Source organism: Meles meles, chromosome 6 (genome assembly GCF_922984935.1).
Source record: "Meles meles chromosome 6, mMelMel3.1 paternal haplotype, whole genome shotgun sequence".
In the NCBI taxonomy this organism is placed as follows: Eukaryota; Metazoa; Chordata; class Mammalia; order Carnivora; family Mustelidae; genus Meles; species Meles meles.
Window position 1 is genome coordinate 109,891,196 of NC_060071.1, and position 23,049 is coordinate 109,914,244.

Sequence of the window (23,049 nt, forward strand, 5' to 3'; positions counted from 1 at the left end):
CTCTCAGAGTTGATTTTGCTCTGGGACCTTCGGCTGTCAGGCCCAAGCCAACAAAGTCACTGCCCCCGCCCCGGGACTAATATTTACTGCTTCCAAATTCTTCTTTCCTCCCGTCATTGAGCTACGGTGGTTGGGGACTTCGGGTGAGTGGGTTCTTCTCAGGCGACACGGCAGACCAGGTCGGGGGCACGGGCTAGCAGTATTCAGGTGCTCTGGGGGCAGAGCTGCGAGCTAGGAGAAGACCCAAGTGAAGTGATGAGTCAACTTCGGTTGGCAGGAGAGGGAACGGGCTCACGGAGCACCCAGTTCCCGCTCACCAGATTCCTGACCCTGGGATTTGTCCGGATGGATGTCGTGGGCACAGGGAGAGGAGCGCGTTGGGGTAAAGGGTTCAGAATTTGGAGTGCGACCGACCTGGTTCGAACAGAGCTCTGCGACTCGGTGGCCGTGAGACCTCGTCCACACGCCCTCTCCGACCCTCGGTTTCCTCCTCGCTCGGCGGGCCGCGGGACGAGGCGTCGACGCGCGGCTCCGCACGCCTGCGGCCGGGCGCACGGGAAGCCCCGAGGCCCGCATGGGCGCCGCGCCGACGCCCCCTGCCGGCCGGCCGGCGCCCCACGCTCGCCGGCCCGCGCCCAACGCTCGGCCCCTAGACGTCCGCGGCCGGATGCCCAGCGTCCGCACGGTCCTCGGCCTCCTGGCGGCTCTGGCGGCCTGTGGCGCCGTCGCCTTCCTGGGCTACTGTGTTTACTTCGACCGGAAGCGGCGTGGCGACCCCGCGTTCAGGCGCCGCCTGCGGGACAGTGAGTGAGACCGCGGCGGCGGCGGCGGGCCGGGTGGGCAGAGGGCGGGCCCATGGGCCGAGGGCTCTGCCGGGCGCACGCGGGCGTCGGGATGGCTCCGGAGCCGCGGGTGCCACGTTGTGTTTGCAGAAAGAAGAGCCCAGCAGCGGAAGGCTGAGGGACCGGGCGCCCAGGTGAGGTGCTTAGCGACGCCGAGACGGGGCGTTATAGTGAGTGACCTCCCGCTGGGTCTCGGGGTCTCCGAGCAGGCATTTGCCACCGCCTCTCTGCGCACCCGCGCCCGGCCTACGTTCGGCCTAGGTGTGGTTTTTATCGTGCGCTTGCAAAGGGAAGGGAAGGAAGAACCAGTTGGAGTTAGGAAAAGGCTCATCCCATTTTAAAAAGAGAATTCTTGGGGACAGCAAACACAAAACACAAAAACCCTCCAGCTATAACAGACCGAAGCTGAAGTGACCGGCCAGGGAGTTGATACTTTGGGTCAAGGATTGTCCACCCTACCTACCTTTAAAGACCAGCCCTAGGCATGGTACCAATGATGACACCATCCTGTGACTCTGGTCACCTTCCTGAACCAAGCTGAAGCAAACCACAGCATGCTTCTGAACACCACCAACTGCCCTGCCAACCCCTCGCCATGCCCTTTGCCAAATCAGCAAACACTGTTAATACCCTAAGCAAGAAAACAGTTTTGCAACCTACAAAACTAGATGTGTTGTAGTTAATTAGACAGGGATTTCTGCGGTGTGTACTTAGGAAGTTGGGTAAAATACAGATGAGAGCGATTACAAGCATCTCAACTTAATTTAAATATGCCATGGATTTTTTTTTAGTTGCCTGAAATTATAATTCCATTTTAAGAAGTTTTAAATATTATAAAGAACAACTGTGTTTATCATACCTTGGATTTAGAGATTAGGTTCAAGATATGCTTTTTAAATAAAAGTTAAATACTTTGATCAATAACCTTATACTTCACATGCATTATTCATTGTTAAATATTTTGTTAATCTTTTAGTTGTGGGATCCAGCAAAGAAGGAAAAATTACAAGAACTTTTTCTGCAAGAGATACGAATGGGACAACTTTGGTTATCCAGAGGTGAGAATGTAAATACTCTTTTGTTAGCAGTTACTTAAGATAATATATGTTGAAAAAATATTTGATTGGTATTTGTATGTCAAAAAACTTGGGAGTACCTGGGAGGCTCAGTCAGTTAAGCCTCCTAACTCTTGATTTTGGCTCAGGTATGATCTCAGTGTTGTAAGATTGAGCCCCATGTCTGGCTCCGAGCTGAGTGTGGAGCATGCTTAACATTCTTTCTCTCCCTCTGCCCCTACTCGCCCCCCACTCTCTCTCTCTCAAAGGAACAAACAAACAAACAAACAAACAAACCTAGATGTGTTAACCAACTTGCTTTAAAGAGATTTTTTCACTTGATCATACTTTTCATCTCACCATATTATACACATAGCATTCAGGTTCCTTGGGAATGGGCACATGGAGAAGCAAAGCCAAATGCAGTAACACTTTATTTATTTTCAGGTAAAATTCTAAGTAAATGACTTTTCCAAGTGACTAAATGTTTTATGAATTAAAGCTTTAAAAAAATGAACTGTTTTATAAAAATTTTCCTGCATTCTTAGAGTATTCTTAACACAATAATTACTTATTTTTGATGATGAAATCATTATAAATGATCATTCTTGTCCTGTGTCTGATGTAGTAATGAAGGAGCTACCTTGGAGCTACTTTGGACTTAATGGCCATAAACTGTATTTTGAATTATAATTTATCTTCACCTAATTCCACATAGTTTTGAGAAGGCTTCACAGTATCGTTAGGTAAAATGATGTTATAAATAACATAATAAATAATAAGAAATAATATAAATAATAAATTTATAAATATAAATAATAAATAATATAAATATCTTGTAAATGCTGTATGTAATAATCATGTCTTTGTTCTGGTGTTAAACCTGGAAAGGCAAATAACTTGTTTTCAGACTTCTTTTGTAAGGGATGAATCATGTTGCTGGATAAGTAAGCATGACACCCGTTTATGTATCTTTTTTCAAGTGTTGCAGATTTCCTCTCATCACAGTGCCTGTAGCCGTTCTTGCTCTTTTATCTTTTTTAAAAAGATTTTTTCACTCTGCACTTAGGAGGCTGCATCCTCCAGAATTTATGAAAAACAAAGTCAAGATCCTGGACAATTCATAGCAATACCCAAGAATTTTACTTTAAATCAGTGGCTTAATGCCACTCAAAACCATAAAGGTTTTGAGAAACGAGTAGTCATTGCACATTAATCGTTATAATTTGAAGTTTTAGTATTTTATTCAATACTAATCTTTTCTTCTGGGAAGTTTTATAAATGGGCTAAAATATCTTAAAAATGACAAAATTAGTTAGAAATGACTTAAATGATACAAATAGGAATGATTTTATACAAGGTAGTTAAGTATAAACTTGAAGGACCTTTGGGGTGCCTGGGTGGCTCAGTGAGTTAAGCCTCTGTCTTGGGCTCAGGTCATGATCCCAGGGTCCTGGAATCAAGCCCTGCATCGGGCTCTCTGCTCAGCGGGGAGCCTCCTTCCCTTTCTCTCTCTCTGCCTGCCTCTCTGCCTACTTGTGATCTCTGTCTGTCAAATATAAAATAATAAATAAAATCTTTAAAAAAAAACAAAACTGGAAGGACCTTCATTTGCACAAGCTTCTTTGAGGGTTCTGGGAAGAGTCCTAGCAATTTTGTATTCATAATTTTATATTCTTTTTCTTGAAAAGGGCCCCCCAGGAGCCTGGCTGGCTCAGTCACTACAGCATGTGACTCTTGATCGTGGGGTTATAAGTGTGAGCCGACACTGGGGATAGAGATTACTTAAGAAAAATAAAATCTTAAAAGTGCCCCCCCCCCAATTATATAAACTAGATGCCTCTTAGGGTGCCTAGGTAGCTCACTGGTTGAGGTCTGCCTCTTGGTTTCCCCTTAGGTCATGATGTCAGCGTCCTGAGCTCCACCGGGGAGTAGAGCTCTTCACTCAGCACGGAGTCTGCTTCACATTCTCTCTCTCCTCTTGCTTGTGCTCACGCTCTCTCTCTGTCAATCAATAAAATCTTGGAAGAAAAAAAACTGGAGGCCTCACAGAATTAATTCCTCTGGATTAATTCCTAAATGTGGATACTGCTTGGACATATGGGCAATTAAAGTAGATAAACCCTTTCAGCTTTAACATTTTTTGAATTGGGATAGTATCAATATGGAGAGAAAAAGTAGGAATTATAAATAAACAATTATTACACGATATATTCTTTATGCTTAAAAGCTTTCATATAATAGTTCAGTTAGAGGTGAAAATGTTATAAATATTGAGATGATTAAAACAAAAAGTGCGAACACGGTTTTTAAAATTTTTACCTCTGGAGCACCTGGGTGACTCATTTGGTTACGCCTCTGTCTTTGGCTCAGGTCATGATCCCAGGGTCCTGGGATCGAGCCTTGAATCCGGCTCCGTGTTGGGGGTGGGGTGTCGTCGTCTTCTCTCCCTCTGCCTCTCCGCCCTGCTTGTGTTCTCAAATAAATAAAAATCTCTAAAAAAAAATTAAAAATTTTTTACCTCTTAAGGGTGATAACATTATTTCTGTAAAACCCTAAATTGATTTATTAGCTCTTTAAGGGTTATTTATATCCATATTTTACTTCTAATGGAGTTCTCATCTTGGTTGCTTATTTAAATCCCCACCAAACCCCTAAAGAATTAAATCAGAATCTCTGGGGTGGAACCCAGGTTTTTAAAACTCTCTTGGTTATTACAATACACTGTTTGAGAACAAGTGTTCTAATGCAATAAATTTTCACCTAGTTTTCTGTAATCCTTTCAATTTTCTCCACTCCTCTCTGCCACACCCCTAATTTTCATTACTTTGCTGTCAAGTAGTATAGTCCTATAGCCATCTCAACTGTGGTTGTCTGCATAGGACCATAGAGCCAATAATTTTTATTGAAATTTCTAATTAGCTGATTTGATTGAATTTATTGGTTGGTGGACTTACTTGATCAAATTGATTATTGTTTTTGTGTTACATTAGCTCTATCAACTTGAGAGGAGGCACTATATTTTTTTATTTATTTGAGAGAGAAAATGGGAGGGCATGAGCAGTGGGGAGGGTCAGAAGATGAAGCAGACCCCCCACTGGGCAAGGAGCCCGATGCGGGGCTCAGTGTCAAGGTTCTGAGATCATGACCTGAGCTGAAGGCAGACGCTTAACCAACTAAGGCACCCAGGTGCCGTGACAGGAGGCACCATCTTTCTTTAATTTTGATCTAATGTGTCATCTCCATAAAGCTGTAATTTTACTAATTTAAAATAAACCTTTTAGGGCCACCTGGGTGACTCAGTCTGAGTGTCTGACTCTTGGTTTCAGCTCAGGTCATGATCTCAGGATAGTGAACTGGAATCCTGCATCAGGCTCTGTGCTCAGCAGGGAGTCTGCTTGAGATTCTCTCTCTCCCTCTGCCCTCTACCCCCTGGCTTGCAGTCTCTCTCTAAAATAAATAAATTTTTAATAAATTAAACCTATTATTAAAACACTAGCATAGTATTTCATCGAAGAAATGTCCTTCTGATGGTTTTTCAGTGTAAACTTAATACAAATCTGGGAAGCACTATCTTCTGTCCATCATGCACTTTTCCCTTCAGATGACCACGTATTTCAACCAATAAATGGGAAATTATGTAACACCTGAGGAGTGGCAGCACACTGTAGTCTCAAGGTTCAGAAAATTAGGTTCAATTATTAATTGGCATTAATTAGTTCTGAAAATTTAAATGTCACTGATCTCTGCATCAGTTTCCTAGAATGAAGCAGTAAGACTGACTGATTCCATGTTATTATTATTTTTTAAAGATTTTATTTATTTGACAGAGAGAGAGAGATCACAAGTAGGCAGAGTCAGGCAGAGAGAGGAAGAAGCAGGCTCCCGGCTGAGCAGAGAGCCCGATGCGGGGCTCGATCCCAGGACCCTGAGATCATGACCTGAGCCGAAGGCAGCGGCTTAACCCACTGAGCCACCCAGGCGCCCCTCCATGTTATTATTTAGACAGAAATTCTATGATTAATTTCCATACTATATAAATTTTCATTCTTTATAGCCAATCATCCTAAAATTCATTTTAAAGACTTTTTTTTTTTAAAGATTTTTATTTATTTATTTGATAGAGAGAGAGAGATCACAAGTAGGCAGAGAGGCGGGCAGAGAGGAGGAAGCAGGCTCCTTGCGGAGCAGAGAGCCCGATGCGGGGCTTGATCCCAGGACCCTGAGATCATGACCTGAGCCGAAGGCAGCGGCTTAATCCACTGAGCCACCCAGGCGCCCCTCATTTTAAAACTACTTAGAAATCAAAGTTCATAAGTCTGTCTTCCCCTAGCTATGTAATTTGTGTTACACCAAACCCTGTTTCAAACTCTGATAATACAATCTATTTTTTAAAAAGTCTCATTTAGCAAGAACATCAGGTGTTTCCTTCATATTTCATCAATCACACAGGTAGAGTTAAAGGTAACCTATCTCCGGGGCACCTGGGTGGCTCAGTGGGTTAAAGCCTCTGCCTTCAGCTCATGTTACGGTCCCAGGGTCATGGGATGGAGCCCTGCATTGGGCTGACTGCTCAGCAGGGAGCCTGCTTCCCCCTCTCTCTCTCTGCCTGCCTCTCTGCCTACTTGTGATCTCTGTTGGTCAAATAAATAAATAAAATCTTTAAAAAAAAAAAAAAAAGGTCACCTATCAGGGCGCCTGAGTGGCTCAGTGGGTTAAAGCCTCTGCCTTCGGCTTAGGTCATGATCCCAGGGTTCACATCGGGCTCTCTGCTCTGGGGACAATCTGCTTCCTCCTCTCTCTCTCTCTCTGCCTGCCTCTCTGCCTACTTGTGATCTCTGTCTGTCAAATAAATAAAATTAAAAAAAAAAAAGTCACCTATCTCCTATCAGTAACGGAAGACAACCTTTAAAAAACACTCAATACCCCTGGTCTTACAAACACACATTGTAGAACACAAACATTTCTAAATCAAGAGTGCGTTTTTTTTTTAATATTTTATTTATTTATTTGACAGAGAGAGATCACAAGTAGATAGAGAGGCAGGCAGAGAGAGAGGGAAGCAGGCTCCCTGCTGAGCAGAGAGCCCAATGCGGGACTTGATCCCAGGACCCTGAGATCATGACCTGAGCCGAAGGCAGCGGCTTAACCCACTGAGCCACCCAGGCGCCCCAAGAGTGCACTTTTTAATAGTAATTTGGGTCACAACATTATTCTTCTTGCAGCTTGATCACAGTGAATCTAATAGGTAGCTCAACATTTTCCCCATTTATAATCTTTACTCTCTTTATGATAAGTAATCCGTAGTTTGACACTTTTTTTCCCCCCCATTTTAACATTTGGTGCTTTCTTGGTAATCTGTGGAATGTTGATTTGAAAGAATGTTAACATTTTACTTTAAACCTTATCCATCTGTTTCAGGAGAGTGTCAGTTGGGGGTTGAACATCTCAGCACTGCCCTTTTAGTATGTGGACAACCAAAGGAACTTCTGAAGGTTTTCAAACACACACTCCCTCCTCAGGTATTTGAGATGCTGTTGCACAAAATTCCCCTTATTTGCCAGGTGAGCACATACTTAATTGTCTTTCCTAAATGAACACAGTAAATAACCATGTTAGGCTTGATTACATAAAAATAGCAAAGTTTGTGTATGGATGGGAACATTAAATGAGTAAAATTTCTGAATTTTTGGTTGCTTTTCTTGCCTTATGATCAAACAAGCTTATTTTTTCATGTTCCTTTAACTACAGTGGATTGTGTATTTTGAGTCTTATAGATGTTTCAACATTTCATCTTTAAAGGCAGCACTGTTAGTATTTTGTCTTTGTACCTTTAAAGACCTATTGATTACTGACTGCAATGTCAACAGAGGCCTGTAAGTTAAACCGTATGTTAGTTAAATGATGCAATAGCTTAAAAATAAGATGTAATTCAGAAAACCATTAATTTATCAAAGCAGAATACTTTTGGCTTCAAATATGACAAAACATAAAAATCACTTTGGTAATAGAAACATATAGGCTAATTTAAATTAGTGTTCTCTTAAGTGCAACTTTAAATTGGTACCAAATGAAATCCACTCATAAGCCAATTTACTAGTGGGTATTAGTTTACTTAACCTTTACCAAATTTCTTGGTATATTTATGCATCAACTAGAATTTCCTGCAGATGCTTGGGTTTGTTTTAGGATTCATTTTGCCATAAGACACTACTTTTAACTTCGGTTCACTTTTTATTGCACTCATCACATGTCATGGCTGAGAATACACTGTATAATGTTGAACTGACTCGGAATCATTCATGTTGGACTCAGCTTTTGAACAAAACACAAAACAGTCTCCACTACAGCATATTAGTCAACTCTTAACACATTCCCAAGGTAGTCTCAGATGGGATGTTTCCTGTACACATATGAAAAATATGGCTAGGATACGAACGTATAATGCCCACCCTGACACAATTAGGGAGGCAAGAAATGATCATGTGTTGAAATGATTAGCAAGTAACTATTTTATGTATTTACCAGCAATTTGAGGCAGACATGAATGAACAGGAATACTTGGAGGATGATCGTGACTGAAAAACATTTCAACGTACCCACAGTCCAGTCAGAATACTATGGTACTATATATATAGTATAAACAACTGTTCAGTGATATTTCCATTTATTTTACTTTTAGTAATAAAAAATTGTTTCTATCTCATACATGATTGAACACACATTTTGCTTTAAAATTAACAGTCACAATTGAAGAAACAATGGTTTATTTTTCTAATGAAATTACCAACCTGCTGAATCTTAAGGCCTCAACAAATGTTGCATCTTATTATTTTCATTGAACAAAAAGACCTTCTATTTTGATTATTCTGGGTAAACAGCAATTTTGTTTCTCCTGTTGTTTCCATTTGCCAAAGTCATGACTGACAGTTTAACAGGGTGGCTACTGCTTTCCTGGGATTCTATCAAGATGAATCCTCATTTCCATCACAACCGCTGCTGCCAATCTTTGATCAAAAGTCCATCCATCAGGACTTCTCTATCGTGGTTGGCCAAGAAGTCCTGCTTTGGCTGCTAGGGCTTCATTCTGCTGAATATGATACTCCTGAAATCTCATGGATATTCTCTGTGTCATTTTTAAATATTTCTGTAAGCAGTGTTCGGAACAGGTGGTCTAGAAATAGAGAAGATCCAAGAGGCAACACAGAAATGTTAATTTTTAAAAAGTGCACATATTCTAAATGAACAACCAACCACGGGGTACTTTTCTTTGAATATGTAAGAACTAAATGGTATGAATGAGTAGCAAGTGATCATAACTTTCAGTTGTTAGTTTTATCCATTTACAAGAATTAATATATACTGAATGTTTATCAGTTTGTAAGCACTAAAAACAATGGTATATCCCTGCTTTTTCCATCCCTCATTCTGATTGTTAAAATGTAGGCCTAGAAGTAAGTCTGTTCCTTTTATATGAGAAACTCCATTCTGCACATTCACATTCTTTCAACATTTCTTTTTAACGAGAATTATACTTTAAAGAGAATATCATACTTTTAACGAGAATATTTTAAGCTTTGTCACTTATTTAACAAGGGCTTATTGATTGCTGGTTATATGTTCTTGGCATGAATGGTGATCAACATCTGACACTGGAGGAAGTTTATGTCACTTTTAGCCAATATATAAATGTTTTGATGAGGATATTAAAAATTAAGATTTCTCATAGGATTGAGTTTGCGGAGTCCACCCATGCAATATGAGCCACCATATTCAAGCTCCACTTTTTCCAAAATTAACTAGAGTTGTCAGGGTCAGACAGAAGAGTCGTATCAACATTCTCTAACCATCTTGACTGATAGCTAACTGGTAAGAATCTCTGCTACGAAACAGTAACTCAGCAAGCCCTAGGCATCTTATTTAAAAAAAAAAAAAAAAAAGGTGGGGAGGCGCCTGGGTGGCTCAGTCGGTTAAGTGTCTGCCTTCAGCTCAGGCCATGATCCTGGGGTCCTGGGATCGAGCCCTCCATCGGGCTCCCTGTTCAGTAGGGAGTCTGCTTCTCCCTCTCCCTCTGCTTGTTCTCTCTCTGTAAAATAAATAAAATCTTTTAAAAAATTAAAAAAAAAAATCTGCCATGCTACAGTGTGTGTGTGTGTGTGTGTGTGTGTATATATATATATGACAGACTATCATACTAAATTTGGGATCATTAAATTCAATGACATGGGTCCCTGACTGCTTCAGTTCCTCTGAGCAATGGAACATATTAAGCAACCCAAATTCCTGTAGTAACTAGGAACAAGGGAAATGGTTAGAGACATCCTATTTCTATTTTCTATGACAAGCTCAGAGAATTTTTAGTGGGCTGGGCACATTTTTCATACCTCTTCAGGTTTCACTTCTCTTGTTGTGAAGTCTTTAACGCAATCCAAAAAGCAGGTTTCCGTAAGTTTATTGTAGGTTCCAAGAAACTCCTTAAACTACAAATAAATCAGAACATTCTTTAATATTTGGTTTTTTTAGAACATGTTTTGAAATTTTAATTACTGATGTTTTATATCTGAGGAAAATACCCTGTAATACTTGAAATCAACAGTTACTTTCACTAACTTAAATGGGCATAAATAGACATGTATGGTATGATCTACCAAAAGATAGTCCAGTTTTCTAGTTGAATATTTATTTGTTCCTGGATATCTGTCAAATTATTTGAAAAATAAATGTTTCATATCATTTAAAATCCACTTCTAGAAATGAAATATGAAGTTATTTTGTGAGATCACTGACTTAACATGGTTGCACCCAGTTATGCCTTAAATTTTTTGCAAAATTCTTTTTTGTTAATTGTAATACCTTACCTGTTTTATCTGATCAGATTCTGGTATTTGTGCAGCCATATTCTAAAGGTATGTTTATTAGTCACCTGATTTAAAGATTAAGAAAAAGTTTGTCAGTCTGTGAACAAATATTTTTAGGCTAGCTAAAGAGTTAGGTAATTACAACAAGAACAGTTTATGAAAAGAACTGAAACAAAGTTTACCTGAAATTACTGTTCTCATTTTATAAATTTCTAATGGAGTATGTAATTATATCCCCCTCCCTCCACAATCCCCCAGGTCCTTAATGGCAATGAAGAACCCTACCATTTACAGAATTAGATTTTTTAATGCTGGCTATGGGACCCAAAAGCCCCTGCTATCCAGTTTTAAATCTCCAGTTTTAAAACAGCTTGCTCTGTTGCCTTGCAAGGTTACTTGTGAGGCGAACGTGATAACCACTACACTACGGAAACGCGACGCAAGGTTACTTGTTAAAGCCTCGTTCCTAGCAGAGTTTTAAAGGAAACCAAGAGATCTCTGGTGTCTTCCTGCAAGTACTTAATCTTAACTATTCCACTGGTTGCTACTGTAACTTTGACCTGTGATGATAATGATTCTTTTACTATCTCTACATAAATACAAAGTTTCTATTAATTGTTAAAAAAAACATCATCCACACGGAACACCTGCATAGCTCAGTCCATTAAGCTCAGACTTGTGATTCTGGCTCAGATCATGATCTCATGATCTCATGGCATTGTGGGATCAGGCCCTACATGGAGCTCCATGCTCAGCAGGGAGTCTGCTTAAGATTCTCTCTCTCTCTACCCCTCCCTGGCCCACCCCAACACATGTACTCTCTCTCAAAAATTTAAAAAAAAAAAAAAAAGGAAAGACATTAATAGTAAATTATAGTACTATTAATAGTAAAGTACTATACTATTAACATCTGTATATAAGTGGACCAGTGTAGTTCAAACCTGTCCTATTGTTCAAGGGTCACTGCCTATGTTTTTACCATATAAAATACCCGAAAAATACCAACAGTTAACCGAAGGTCACAATTTTTCAAGTATTGCTGTGCTGTTATAAAATACCACCAACCAGGGGTGCCTGGGTGGCTCAGTGGGTTAAAGCCTCTGCCTTCAGCTCAGGTCATGATCCCAGGGTCCTGGGATCGAGCCCCACATCAGGCTCTCTGCTCGGCAAGCAGCCCGTTTCCCCCACTCTCTCTGCCTGCCTCTCTGTTTACTTGTGATCTCTGTCAAATAAATAAATAAAATCTTAAAAAAAAAAAAAAACCACCAACCAGTCAAAGAGACAGAAGAGTCTATATTATATAATGCAGTTTAGGACTTGTGCTTCTGGAAGGATGGAGCAAGAGATGTGTTTTTCCCTATTCTTCAAATTAAGTACAACTAAAAACCTGGACATGACATACAAAACAAACACAAGACTCTAAAAGGTGGAGAAAAGAAAGTATATTGGCCAGGGCCTTTGGGACCTAGGAAACAAAACACTGGGGAATTTTACTTTCTCTTTTTGTCTCCTATATCACAGAGTTGGAGCTGAAGAAGCCAGCAATCTGCAAATGCAGATTGCACAGTCAAAACCCCCCATCTTCCCAAAGCTGGCCCTCTCTAGCCAAAGGGCCAGGAAAGGGGAAGCCTGAAAGAAAGAAAACTTTTAAACAATAACTGTATACTCCAGGCAAACAAAAACACTGTGGCTTGCTTCCCCCATCCACCACATCACCATAAGCCAACTGAGGAGCCTAGATTTCCATCCTCACTAAGCTGTAATGAGGCACCAAGTCCCCCAAACTTCATAGAAGGGAGATTAGGAAACAAGGACTTTCATCCTTACTGGGCTTTAATGAGGGCTCCCCCATCCCCAACAAGTGTCAGTGGAAACAACACAAGGAACCTGGACTTCCATTTCAATGGCAGTAATGAGGTACCCTTGTCTCTCCCCTCTGGGCTATATCAAAGGAGGCCTCTTTGAGATTAAAGGCTTGCATTACCATCCCATGGTAATTAGCTCATTTTACCCTCTTCCAGTGTCAGTGGAAACCATGTGGGGAGCAGTAATGAGGCACTCCAGTCCCTCCGAGCCAGGGTGATACCAGTGGAGGCCTGCTGGACAGCCGTAACTCCTACTCTTGCCCAGCAGTACTGAGGAGCACACCACCTCCATACACCTTAAGTGACAGAGTCAGGGCCCCTGCACTTCTTTCCTATATCTAGTAGTAATGAGGCAGCATGCCCCCTCCCCTACTTCTGCTAATGGAGTAGTGGCAAAAGGAGCCAGCTAGAGAAGAAGATTTACCAAGATCTAGAGCCTCATAATACAGTATGCAAAATGTCTAAGTTACATAAAAAAATTGGTCATCATACCACAAGCTAAGAAAATCTCAAACTGAATGAAAAAAAGACTCTCTCTATATATCCAGTACTGAGATGACGGATTCAGAATTATCTGACAATGATTTAAAAATGGTTATTATAAAAAATACCACAATGAGCAGTTATGAATATGCCTGAAACAAACAAGATATTACAAGAACCAAATGGAAATCTTAAGAAGTGAAAAATAACCAAAACAAACTGAACAGATGTAATCAATAGCAGAATGAAGGATAGGGGAAGCAGTCAGCAAACCAGAGGACAGAAATTAACCAATCTGAATAACAGAAAACTATAATGGAAAAAAAAAAGGAACAGAGTACCAGGAACCTATATGAATGTAACAAAAGATCAAACAGTTGTTTCAACAGAGTCCTGGAAAAAGAGGAGAAAAGAGCAGGGATGGAAAAGTACTAGAAGAAATGATGGCTAAAAACTTCCCAAATTTGGCAAAAAAGATAAATTTATATAGATCCAAGAGAAGCTGAATGAATGCCAAAGAGTATAAACACAAAGGAATCTATATCAACATATAGCACAGCCAAGCATCTAAAAAACTAAAGACAAAAATTTATGAGGGTAGCAAGTGAAAAAGTGACATCTTACCTATAGGGGAAAACAATTAGGATGACATTAGTCATTAGGATGACAATACACTTCAGAAATGAAGGGGAAATCAAGACATTTTCAAATGGAGGTAACTAGAATTTGTTGTCACCTGACCTATCCTTAAAGAATTAAGTTCTAAAATAAATAAAATGGGAAAAAAAAAAAGAATTAAGTTCTAAACAGAAAGGAAACGTTAATAGGAGACTTAGAACATCAAGAAGGAGGAAAAACAGAGTAATAAAAAATATGAATAAGTACAATACACTTTTCTTCTTAAGTATCCTAAACTGTTTGACAGTTGAAACAAAAATAATAAAACTGTCTAATGTCAATTTAAATGTATATTAATAAATATGGTAAAGGCAAAGGGAGGTAGGTGTATCACTGAAACTGGTACTGACACCATTAGACTGTAATCAGATATGTAAATATCATGTAGTACCTAGAGCAATCATTAAAAAGGATATATAAGGAGACATACTCAAAAATACTATATAGATAAATCAATATGAAAATGCCAATTTATATTCATGTAATCCACAGAAAGGCAAGAAAAACAGAAAAACAGAACAGAAAATTTAAAAATAGCAAATTTAAACCCTGGGGTCCCTTCCGTCAGTTGAGTGCCTGCCTTCGGCTCAGGTTGTGATCTCGGAGTCCTGGGATCAAGCCCCACACTGGGCTCCCTGCTCAGCAGGGTGCCTGCTTCTCCCTTTCCTTCTCCCCCCAGCTCATGTGCACTCTCTATCTCTTATAAATATATAAAAAAATTTAAAAAAAAATTTAAGTCCTAGTAAACAATTACACTAAATATAAGTGGTCTCAATAATCATTTAAAAGAGACTGGTAGAATGGATTAAAAAACATTGCCAACTATATGCTGTCTCTAAGAAATTTACTTCAAATATAATGATACAGGTTGAAAATAAAAGGGTAGAAAAAAATCTGTCATGCAAACAATCAAAAGAAAATAGTGGATATATTAATATCAAAGTAGACATGAGCAAAGGAAATTACAAGACAGAAAGGGACTATAAAGATTAATCTACCAAGAAAACAGAGCAATCCTAAATGTGTATGCACCAAACAAGAGAGTGGCAAAATACAGAGTAAAACTTAAAGGAAAAAGAGAAGGATATAGTTGGGGACTTCAACTTTCCTCTTCAACAATTAACAGAACTAGACAGAAAATTTACAGGGTTATAGAGAATTTACAAGGATATATCAACCCACAATCCACATTTATAAAACATTTTACTTAACAGCACAGAATACATATTTTTATAAAGTGCCCTTGGAGCACAGACCTGGATAAACCATATATCCTGGGCCATAAAACTAGACTCAACAAATTTTTTTTTTTTTTTTAAAGATTTTATTTATTTATTTGACAGAGAGAGATCACAAGTAGGCAGAGAGGCAAGCAGAGAGAGTGAGAGGGAAGCAGGCTCCCTGCCGAGCAGAGAGCCCGATGCGGGACTCGATCCCAGGACCCTGAGATCGTGACCTGAGCCGAAGGCAGTGGCCTAAACCACTGAGCCACCCAGGCGCCCCTAGACTCAACAAATTTAAAAGAATTGAAATTATACAGAATGTCTTCTCTGATCACAACAGAATCAAACTGGAAATCAGTAACGAAAAGATAACAGGAAAATCTCCAAACACTTGGGAAATGCACTACTTCTAAATAATCCATGGGTCAAAGAGGAAATCTCAAAGAAAAAAAAAATCATTGAACTGAATAAGACTGCAAATACAACACATCAAAATTTGTGGGACACAGTTTAATCTGAGCCAAGAGGAAAACTGACAAATGCATATAATTGAGAAAAGTTAAAGTCTCAAATCTGCACTCTAAACTTTCACTTCAAGAATCTAGAAAAAGAACAGAATAAACCCAAAGCATGTAGAAGGAAGGAAATAATAAAGAGCAGAAGTTAATGAAAATGAAAACAAGTGCAACAAAGGTCAATAAAACAAGCTGGTTCTTTGAAAAGATTATAACAGACAAACCTCTAGCAAGAGTAATAAAAAAAAAAGAAATCACATTATCATTATAAGGAATGAAACAGGATATATTACCATAGACCCTGCAGACATTAAAAGGATAATAGCACAACAAACGACTCCATATATAGAAATCTAACAACTTATTCATGAGTTTATTACTATCTAAATATCAAAACCATAATACACAAAAGAAAATTACAGAAAAATATCCTCATAAAACAGACATAAAAATCCTTGACAAAATAATAGCAAATGTAATTCAGCAATATATAAAAATAATTATATACATTAAATAAGTGGAGTTTACTCCAGAGCTGCAAGACTGGTTCCGTATTTGGAGAAAAATCATGAAATCCTATCAATTGATGCAGAAAGAGCATTTGACAAATTCAACACCCTTTCATGATAAGAACTCTCTAAAATAAAGAAATGAGAACTTCAACTTAATAATGAGCATCTACAAAAAACTGTAATTAATGGTGAAAGACTAAATATTTTCCCCTAAGACTGTGAGCAAGGCAGGGTATCTGCTCGTACCACTCTTAATATACTGCTGAAGTTCTACCCAGTGCAGTAAAGCAAGAAAAGGAAGTAAGGAAGACAGACATACAGACTGTTATGGAAGAAAATAAAACTGACAAAATAAAATGACATAATTGTGAAAAAGAAAATCCCAAGGGATCTACAAAGAAACTTAGAACTAGTAAGTTCAGGAAAGTCACAGGATACAAGATAAACATGCAAAAAATCAATTTCTATCACTATATACTTGGCAGTGAACACTCAGACAATGAAAAGTACACCATTAACAATCACTTAAGAAACAGACCTGTACCCCTCGGGCTAATAATACATTATATGTTAATAAAAAATTAAAAATTTAAAAAAAAAAAAAAAACCCAATCACTTAAGAAACATTTAGGGGTAAACCGAACAAAGCATGTATAAGACTTGTATGCTGAGAACTACAAAATACTGATGAAAAAAAAAAATCAAAGACCTAAATAAATGGAGAGACATATTGTGTTCATGGATTAGAAAATTCAATAGTATAGATGTCCATTTCCCTAAAATTAATATAGACAGGCTTAATGCAATTCCTATCAAGGTCCCAGGAAGGTTTCTTATAAATATAGACAAGATTATTTTAAAATTTATATTAGAAAGCAAAGAGACTAAAATAGCTAAATTAAAAAAAAATAACAAAGTGGGAGAAATACATCTATCTGATTTTAAGACTTATTACACAGCTACAGTAATCAGTATCCTGTGTTATGGGTGCAGTAGTAGACACACAGACCAACGGAACAGAACAAAGAGCCCAGAATTAGAGTCACACAAATATGCCCAACTGATTTTTAGTAAAGGGGCAAACGCAATGAAGTGAAGTCTAGATAGAGCCTTTTCAACAACTGGTACTAGAACAACCATACATCCAAAAGAAAAAATTTAACCTCAAACTAAATCTCTCATTTATATATGACTTATATAAAAATTAACTCAAAATGGATCATGAACTTAAATGTAAAACATAAAATTATTACATTTTAGAGTGATAACCCCAAATGCTGGTGAGTATATGGAAAAACTGGATCACTCAGATATTCCTAGTAGTAATTCCTATTCCAGCAAACAGTTGGGCAGTGTCTTAGAAAATTAAACATACAACTACCATATGACCCAGTAACTGTATTCCTTGGCATTTATCACAGAGAAATGAAAACCCATGGTCACAAAAAATCCTGTACCTGAATGTATATGGAAACTTTCTTTGTAACAGTCAAAAACTGGAAACCACCCAAGTGTTCCTCAGTAGGTGAATGGTTAAACTGGTACACCAGTACCATGGAGTTACTTCTCAGCAATAAAAAGGAATGAGTTACTGATGCACAAAGATTGGACAAATCTCTAGAGAATTATGCTGAGTGAAAAAAAGCTAATTCCAAAAGGTTATACACTATATAATTTATATTAACATTCATGAAATGACAAAATTAAAGAAATGGAGAATATTAGTGATTGCCAGGGGTTGAGGAGGGGATTGATATAGGTAGAAGGGAAGGGAGTATTGCTGTAAAAAGGCAAAATTAAAGACTTCTATAATGGACATGTTCTATATCTTGACTGTATCATGAACATCTGGATTGTGATACTGTGATGTTTTGTAATATGTTACCATTGTGGAAAACCGAGTAAAGGGCACAAGGTGTGTCTGCATTTTCCCCTACAACTGGATGGAATCTATAATAATCTCAAAAAGTTTAATATTAAAAAAAAATGAAGTTGTCCAGATGTCTAATACCTGCCAAAGAGTAAGATTCAGTGTACTAAGTTTTAGCAAATGCTCAGAACTAGAGTTCTTTTGGCTTCTCACTCAGAAAACAGCCTGAAAAGATCCAAGAACTGGTAAGGTAACTTTTGTGAAAATAGGTGTTAAATGAAACACTGTTTTGTGGGAACTTAAAAATATATATAAGGGCAATTACCCTAAAGATACAAATGCAGTGATTCGAAGGGGCACCTGCACCCCAATGTTTACAGCAGCAATGTCCACAATAGCTAAACTATGGAAACAGCCTAGATGTCCATCGACAGATGAGTGGAAAAAGATGTGGTGTATATATATATATATATATATATATATATATATATATATATATACAATGAAATACTATGCAGACATCAAAAGAAATGAAATCTTGACATTTGCAATGACGTGGGTGGAACTAGAGGGTATTATGCTAAGCAAAATAAGTCAATTAGAGAAAGATAATTATCATATGATCTCACTGGAATTTAAGAAACAAGGCAGAGGATCAGAGGGGAAGAGAGGGAAAAAAACAAGACAAGACCAGAGATGGAGACAAACCATAGGGGACTCTTATTAATCACAGGAAACAAACTGAGGGTTACTAGGGGGAAAGGGGTGGAGGAATGGGGTAGCTGGGTGACGGACACTGGGGAGGGTATGTGTTGTAATGAGCACTGGGTATTATATAAGACTGATGAATCAGAGTCCTGTACCCCTGAAACAAATAATATATGTTAATTAGCTGAATTTAAATAAGTAAAAATAAAATAAATACAAGGGCAATAAAACATGCATTACAGAACAATAGGCCTCTAAGTGAAATGACAGAAGTTCATCCGTAAGATCATGAACCTTTTGAATTGTTGAATTGTATAGCACATTCACTGTACTTCACGACACTGGACCTGATTTTCTTACTTATAAGAACCTTAGAAATTTGCATATTCACTGATTGTGATGTCAAAATCCCATTCTTTTTCCTATTCCTATCCTTTTATTTCTTCAGGTTAAAAATCATATATAATCACTTTTTAACTGGAGTTCAGAAAGGTGGAAGGTATGAAATCCTTAAATGTTAAGTTTCAGAGACTGGTAAAACCCCACTCGCCCCTTGGTATACAATTCATGGTGACAAATGATGGTTGTTATTGGGAAGTCTTTGACAACACATAGTTGAAGAGTGTCCTAAATGTCCTTGGTATGAATTTTATTTAAAAATTATTTTCTTGGGGCGCCTGGGTGGCTCAGTCAGTTGAGTGTTGGGACTCTTGGTTTGGGCTCAGGTTGTGATCTCGGAGTCATGATATTGAGCTATCTGGCTCCATGCTAAGCATGGAGTCTGCTTCAGATTCTCTCTCTCTGCCTCTACCCCCGCTTGCATGCATGCTCTCCCTCTCTCTCAAATAAATGGATAAATAAAATCTCTAAAAAAATAAAAATTATTTTCTTGGTATTATTTTTAATATACGGTCATTAACAGTATATATCTCTTCCTTTAAAGTTTATCATATTATGAGTAATCTATTTCTTTAGAATTGGAAAATTAAATAGTTCTATTCAATACCCCTATGTTAACATTATGATTTTCTTTTCTCTAGTCATTCAATTACACATATGTATTTTTTCAAATATCTTCCCAGACCTATAACTGAACTAAGAGCTAACAGTCAGTTTTCTCAAGTGCGCCTAGGTCTCCAAAACTCTTCTCTGCAGTCGACAATATCAAGATTATGGTATATTTAATTATAGGTACTTGTCCCTAGAAAATACTGGAGATGACTGAGGGAATAATTTTCATTTTTAGTTGCTAGTTTGGGGACTTTATTTTAGTTATTTAATACTAAACTGTGCTGACTAAGTCCAACAGCCACACAAACCACCTGATGGTGAAAACAGGTAGAAGCAATATGGCTTCTTTGATTCAGTCCTAGTTTTCAGTTATTACAGCAAATGTTTGTTACTGTGGAAGCAAATATCCTATCAGAGGTTACCTTATGGTTGTATCTATGAAACCTGCAGAGGGAAGGAAGGGATAAGAAAGTTTCTAGAATCTCTGGCTTAGGTCTTGAGAATGATAACAATGCTAAGTTATTTTTCTGTCAAACAAAACATATAATAAAACTAGGAAACTTAAGAGTAAAGAGAAATCGAGGTGCCTGGGTGGCTCAGTGGGTTAAGCCTCTGCCTTCGGCTCAGGTCATGATCCCAGGGTCCTGGGATCGAGCCCTGCATCGGGCTCTCTGCTCAGCAGGGAGCCTGCTTCCTCCTCTCTCTGCCAGCCTCTCTGCCTACTTGTGATCTCTGTCAAATGAATAAATAAACTCTTAAAAAAAAAAAGAGTAAAGAGAAATCTTATCAGCCATCAATTCAAACCTTTTCTGATGCATGAGTTTCCTTTTGTTCGGAAAATTAGTTGTCCAAACTTTGCTTGAATGTCTCCAATGACTGATTTCTTACCTGAAAAATGAGGGGATTACAATATGACTGCTGAGGCCTCTTCAAGCTCTAAGTCTGTTTGATGAAATCTAAACTTCTGTTGGCTAAATTGTTTTCAATAAGTGGAATTAGTTTCCTCAATCTATTCTGAGGTTACAATTCCTTAGCATATGTGGTATATGTATTAATAAGTACTTAACATCCCAATCTTTCCAGGTAGTATGTTCAGGTAAACACACAGGGACAAACAATTCCCAGAAATTTCTAAAAACAAAACAAAACAACCAAAGGACTAGGATGTGACAGGGGAGATGTCCTCTATTTCTTTTTTGGATCATATGCAGATTTGTACCACGTCTGGAGCAAAATTTCTAATTCTGTTCAAACTTAGTTTACAATAAGTGATTCTTCTAACGTCCTGAGCCATTACCACAACAACTGACCCTAGTCTCTGCATGACTGGTACTGAAAATTGGTAGTCTTGTGATTCAGGCAAGGATCATGAATGAATGATAAAACTACTGGGTGAAAGGTAGTTGGGGAACAGGATATATCCATGGTCGCAAAGTATCTCCATAGGTTACTTATCACCAAAGGAAAACAGTCCCTTTACATTGGAAAGATCTGGCAGTCCCCACAATAACCAAATAAGATACAGTATTGACTATGTAGTATTCTTGCCAAAAATGTTTGATCTGATTCTGATCCTGAGGGAATAACTAGAAAAATCCACAATGTGGGACAATTTGTAAGACAACTATACTAGTCTTTTTTTAAAAAGTTAAAAAGAAAAGGGGTAGAAGGCTGTTCTAGATTAAGTGACTAAAGAGTCATGACAACCAAACAATGTGTGAACTTTGGACCTTGAATAAAAAAAAAATTCTTAGTTAAAAAGACATTTTGGGGGTAACTGGAGAAATCTGAAAGTTACCTTATTAGGCGTGATAACTTATTGCGGCTATGTAATAGACTGGTCTTAAAGAGATACATGCTGAGAAATTAGGGCTAAAGGTCATGTCTGAAACTTACTTGCAAACCCATCAGCAAAAAAAAGTGTATCTATTTACATATGTATGTATGGAGATATGAGAGTGGCAAAGAGGAAGTAAATAAAGATGTTAACAACTCAAAAGAAATGTAAGAAAATTTTGTGAGCCATATTTTTTGTTTCAGCGCTATCATTGTCTCTGATAGTTCAGATGTCTAAATTGATCCGAACTTGTCTGATCGATACAAAAATAGGGCTCTGCCACATATCCCTTTGGTTTAGAGTTGCAGCAGGTTTAGTAAGTTATGTCTGATTAACTGGCAACCCCAACTCAGCTAACTACTAACCAGGCAAAAAATACTTTTGAAAGATTATTGCTTTGGGGTTTAAAGCATGGCGTCCAGGCCTGAAAGGTGAGCCTATGAGCACTGGACTAGATCGGGGCAAGATTACTTAGGCTTTAACCCCAAGTCTGATATGAAAGGGGTTTGTAAGATCCAAATCAAATAATTTATTCAAGTCATTTTAATACGTTTCTTTGCCTACCCTCACACCTTAGAGACTACAGAGGGAAGGTCATTTTTTCTTTCATATTTAAGTTTCAGCCACAAAATAAGAGAGTTAAGTCATCTTCAAAGTCTCTGACATTGTTTTCTTTTAATTCACTTACATTATAAAACAAATTGTGAACAGGTACGTAAGAGCCCCATAACGAAGAGAGAACTGAAACTGGCATAAGAAATAATGACAAATAATTACAGAAATGTATCAAGAATAATCAAAAGGTTCTCCAAAGCTGAGCCCCTAAGGTCCCTTTTAATTCTAAGATTTTTTTTCTATGAAAATAGATGTGATGCTGTTATTTAACTTTTACAGCAGATTATATTTTTTTGTTTTAATTTAAAAAAAACCTTTCGTAATATGTAAAGGGAAACGTCTAAATAGTGCGTCCTTAAAAATTAGCGAATCAGGTAAGGGGTGGGGGATCACGGTATTCTGTCCAGAGAAGATTTTTCAGTTAAAGGAGGGTCTCCTGTCTGTCAGCTCAAGGTCACTGCATGGATGTTTTAAATTCAACTCAGTGTTCCAAAACAAGACCCCGACTCCCGAAACCCGGATTGAGGGTGGCTCAGAGCTTCAAATTCCGACCCTCGCCCAAGTGATACGGTCCCGGGCAGCGCCCAAACCCGTTCTGGGGACGCCCTGCCAGTCTCCGCACCCCCCCACCCCCCAAGTCCCACGTACACGCGGCGGCCTCCTCCAGAGATCCCGCCACCTTCCCGAGCGTAGCCTGGTGCCCTCCGCCTGGGAACCCGAGATTCTAAGGGCAGATTAAAGAGACCATACTTGAGCACAGGCTCTCTCATCCGACACCAGTGTGAGGGTGGGGGGCTGCGCGGCCAGTCGATTCTAGGGGCGGAGGGTCTGGGTCAGGGAGGGCGCCGCAGTCGCTGGATGGGAGAGAACACGTGGGAGAGGCGATGTCAAATAGTCCTTAGACTTTCAGATGCGGATTCGTTTCAAGCCGGGAACTGTGGAGGAAAAGCCGCTATCTCCAGTGAATTCTAAAATTC

The 23,049-nt window shown here is 38.7% G+C and overlaps 2 protein-coding genes across 5 annotated transcripts; one reads left to right on the forward strand and one right to left on the reverse strand.

Moving 5' to 3' along the window:
- Positions 1-654: 654 nt before the first annotated feature.
- On the forward strand, positions 655-15,053 carry TOMM20L (translocase of outer mitochondrial membrane 20 like). 2 transcript variants are annotated; one of them, XM_046007293.1, is made up of 5 exons: positions 655-803; positions 933-976; positions 1,819-1,900; positions 7,319-7,461; positions 12,277-15,053. In XM_046007293.1, the coding sequence occupies exons 1-5, from the start codon at positions 668-670 to the stop codon at positions 12,286-12,288; spliced, it is 417 nt and encodes a 138-aa protein (XP_045863249.1). In that variant the 5' UTR covers positions 655-667; the 3' UTR covers positions 12,289-15,053. The 2 variants fall into 2 exon arrangements, with proteins under 2 accessions (XP_045863249.1, XP_045863250.1); XM_046007294.1 differs by lacking the exon at positions 12,277-15,053 and adding an exon at positions 8,426-8,479.
- On the reverse strand, positions 8,546-22,936 carry TIMM9 (translocase of inner mitochondrial membrane 9). 3 transcript variants are annotated; one of them, XM_046007296.1, is made up of 5 exons: positions 22,823-22,936; positions 20,425-20,508; positions 10,756-10,820; positions 10,282-10,377; positions 8,546-9,071 (listed from the first exon to the last, which is right to left on the reverse strand). In XM_046007296.1, exons 3-5 carry the CDS (start codon positions 10,792-10,794, stop codon positions 8,937-8,939), a joined length of 270 nt encoding a protein of 89 aa, XP_045863252.1. In that variant the 5' UTR covers positions 10,795-10,820; positions 20,425-20,508; positions 22,823-22,936; the 3' UTR covers positions 8,546-8,936. The 3 variants fall into 3 exon arrangements, with proteins under 3 accessions (XP_045863252.1, XP_045863253.1, XP_045863254.1); XM_046007297.1 differs by having other exon boundaries at positions 22,721-22,936; XM_046007298.1 differs by lacking the exon at positions 22,823-22,936 and adding an exon at positions 22,146-22,204.
- Between the last annotated feature and the right edge of the window lie 113 nt (positions 22,937-23,049).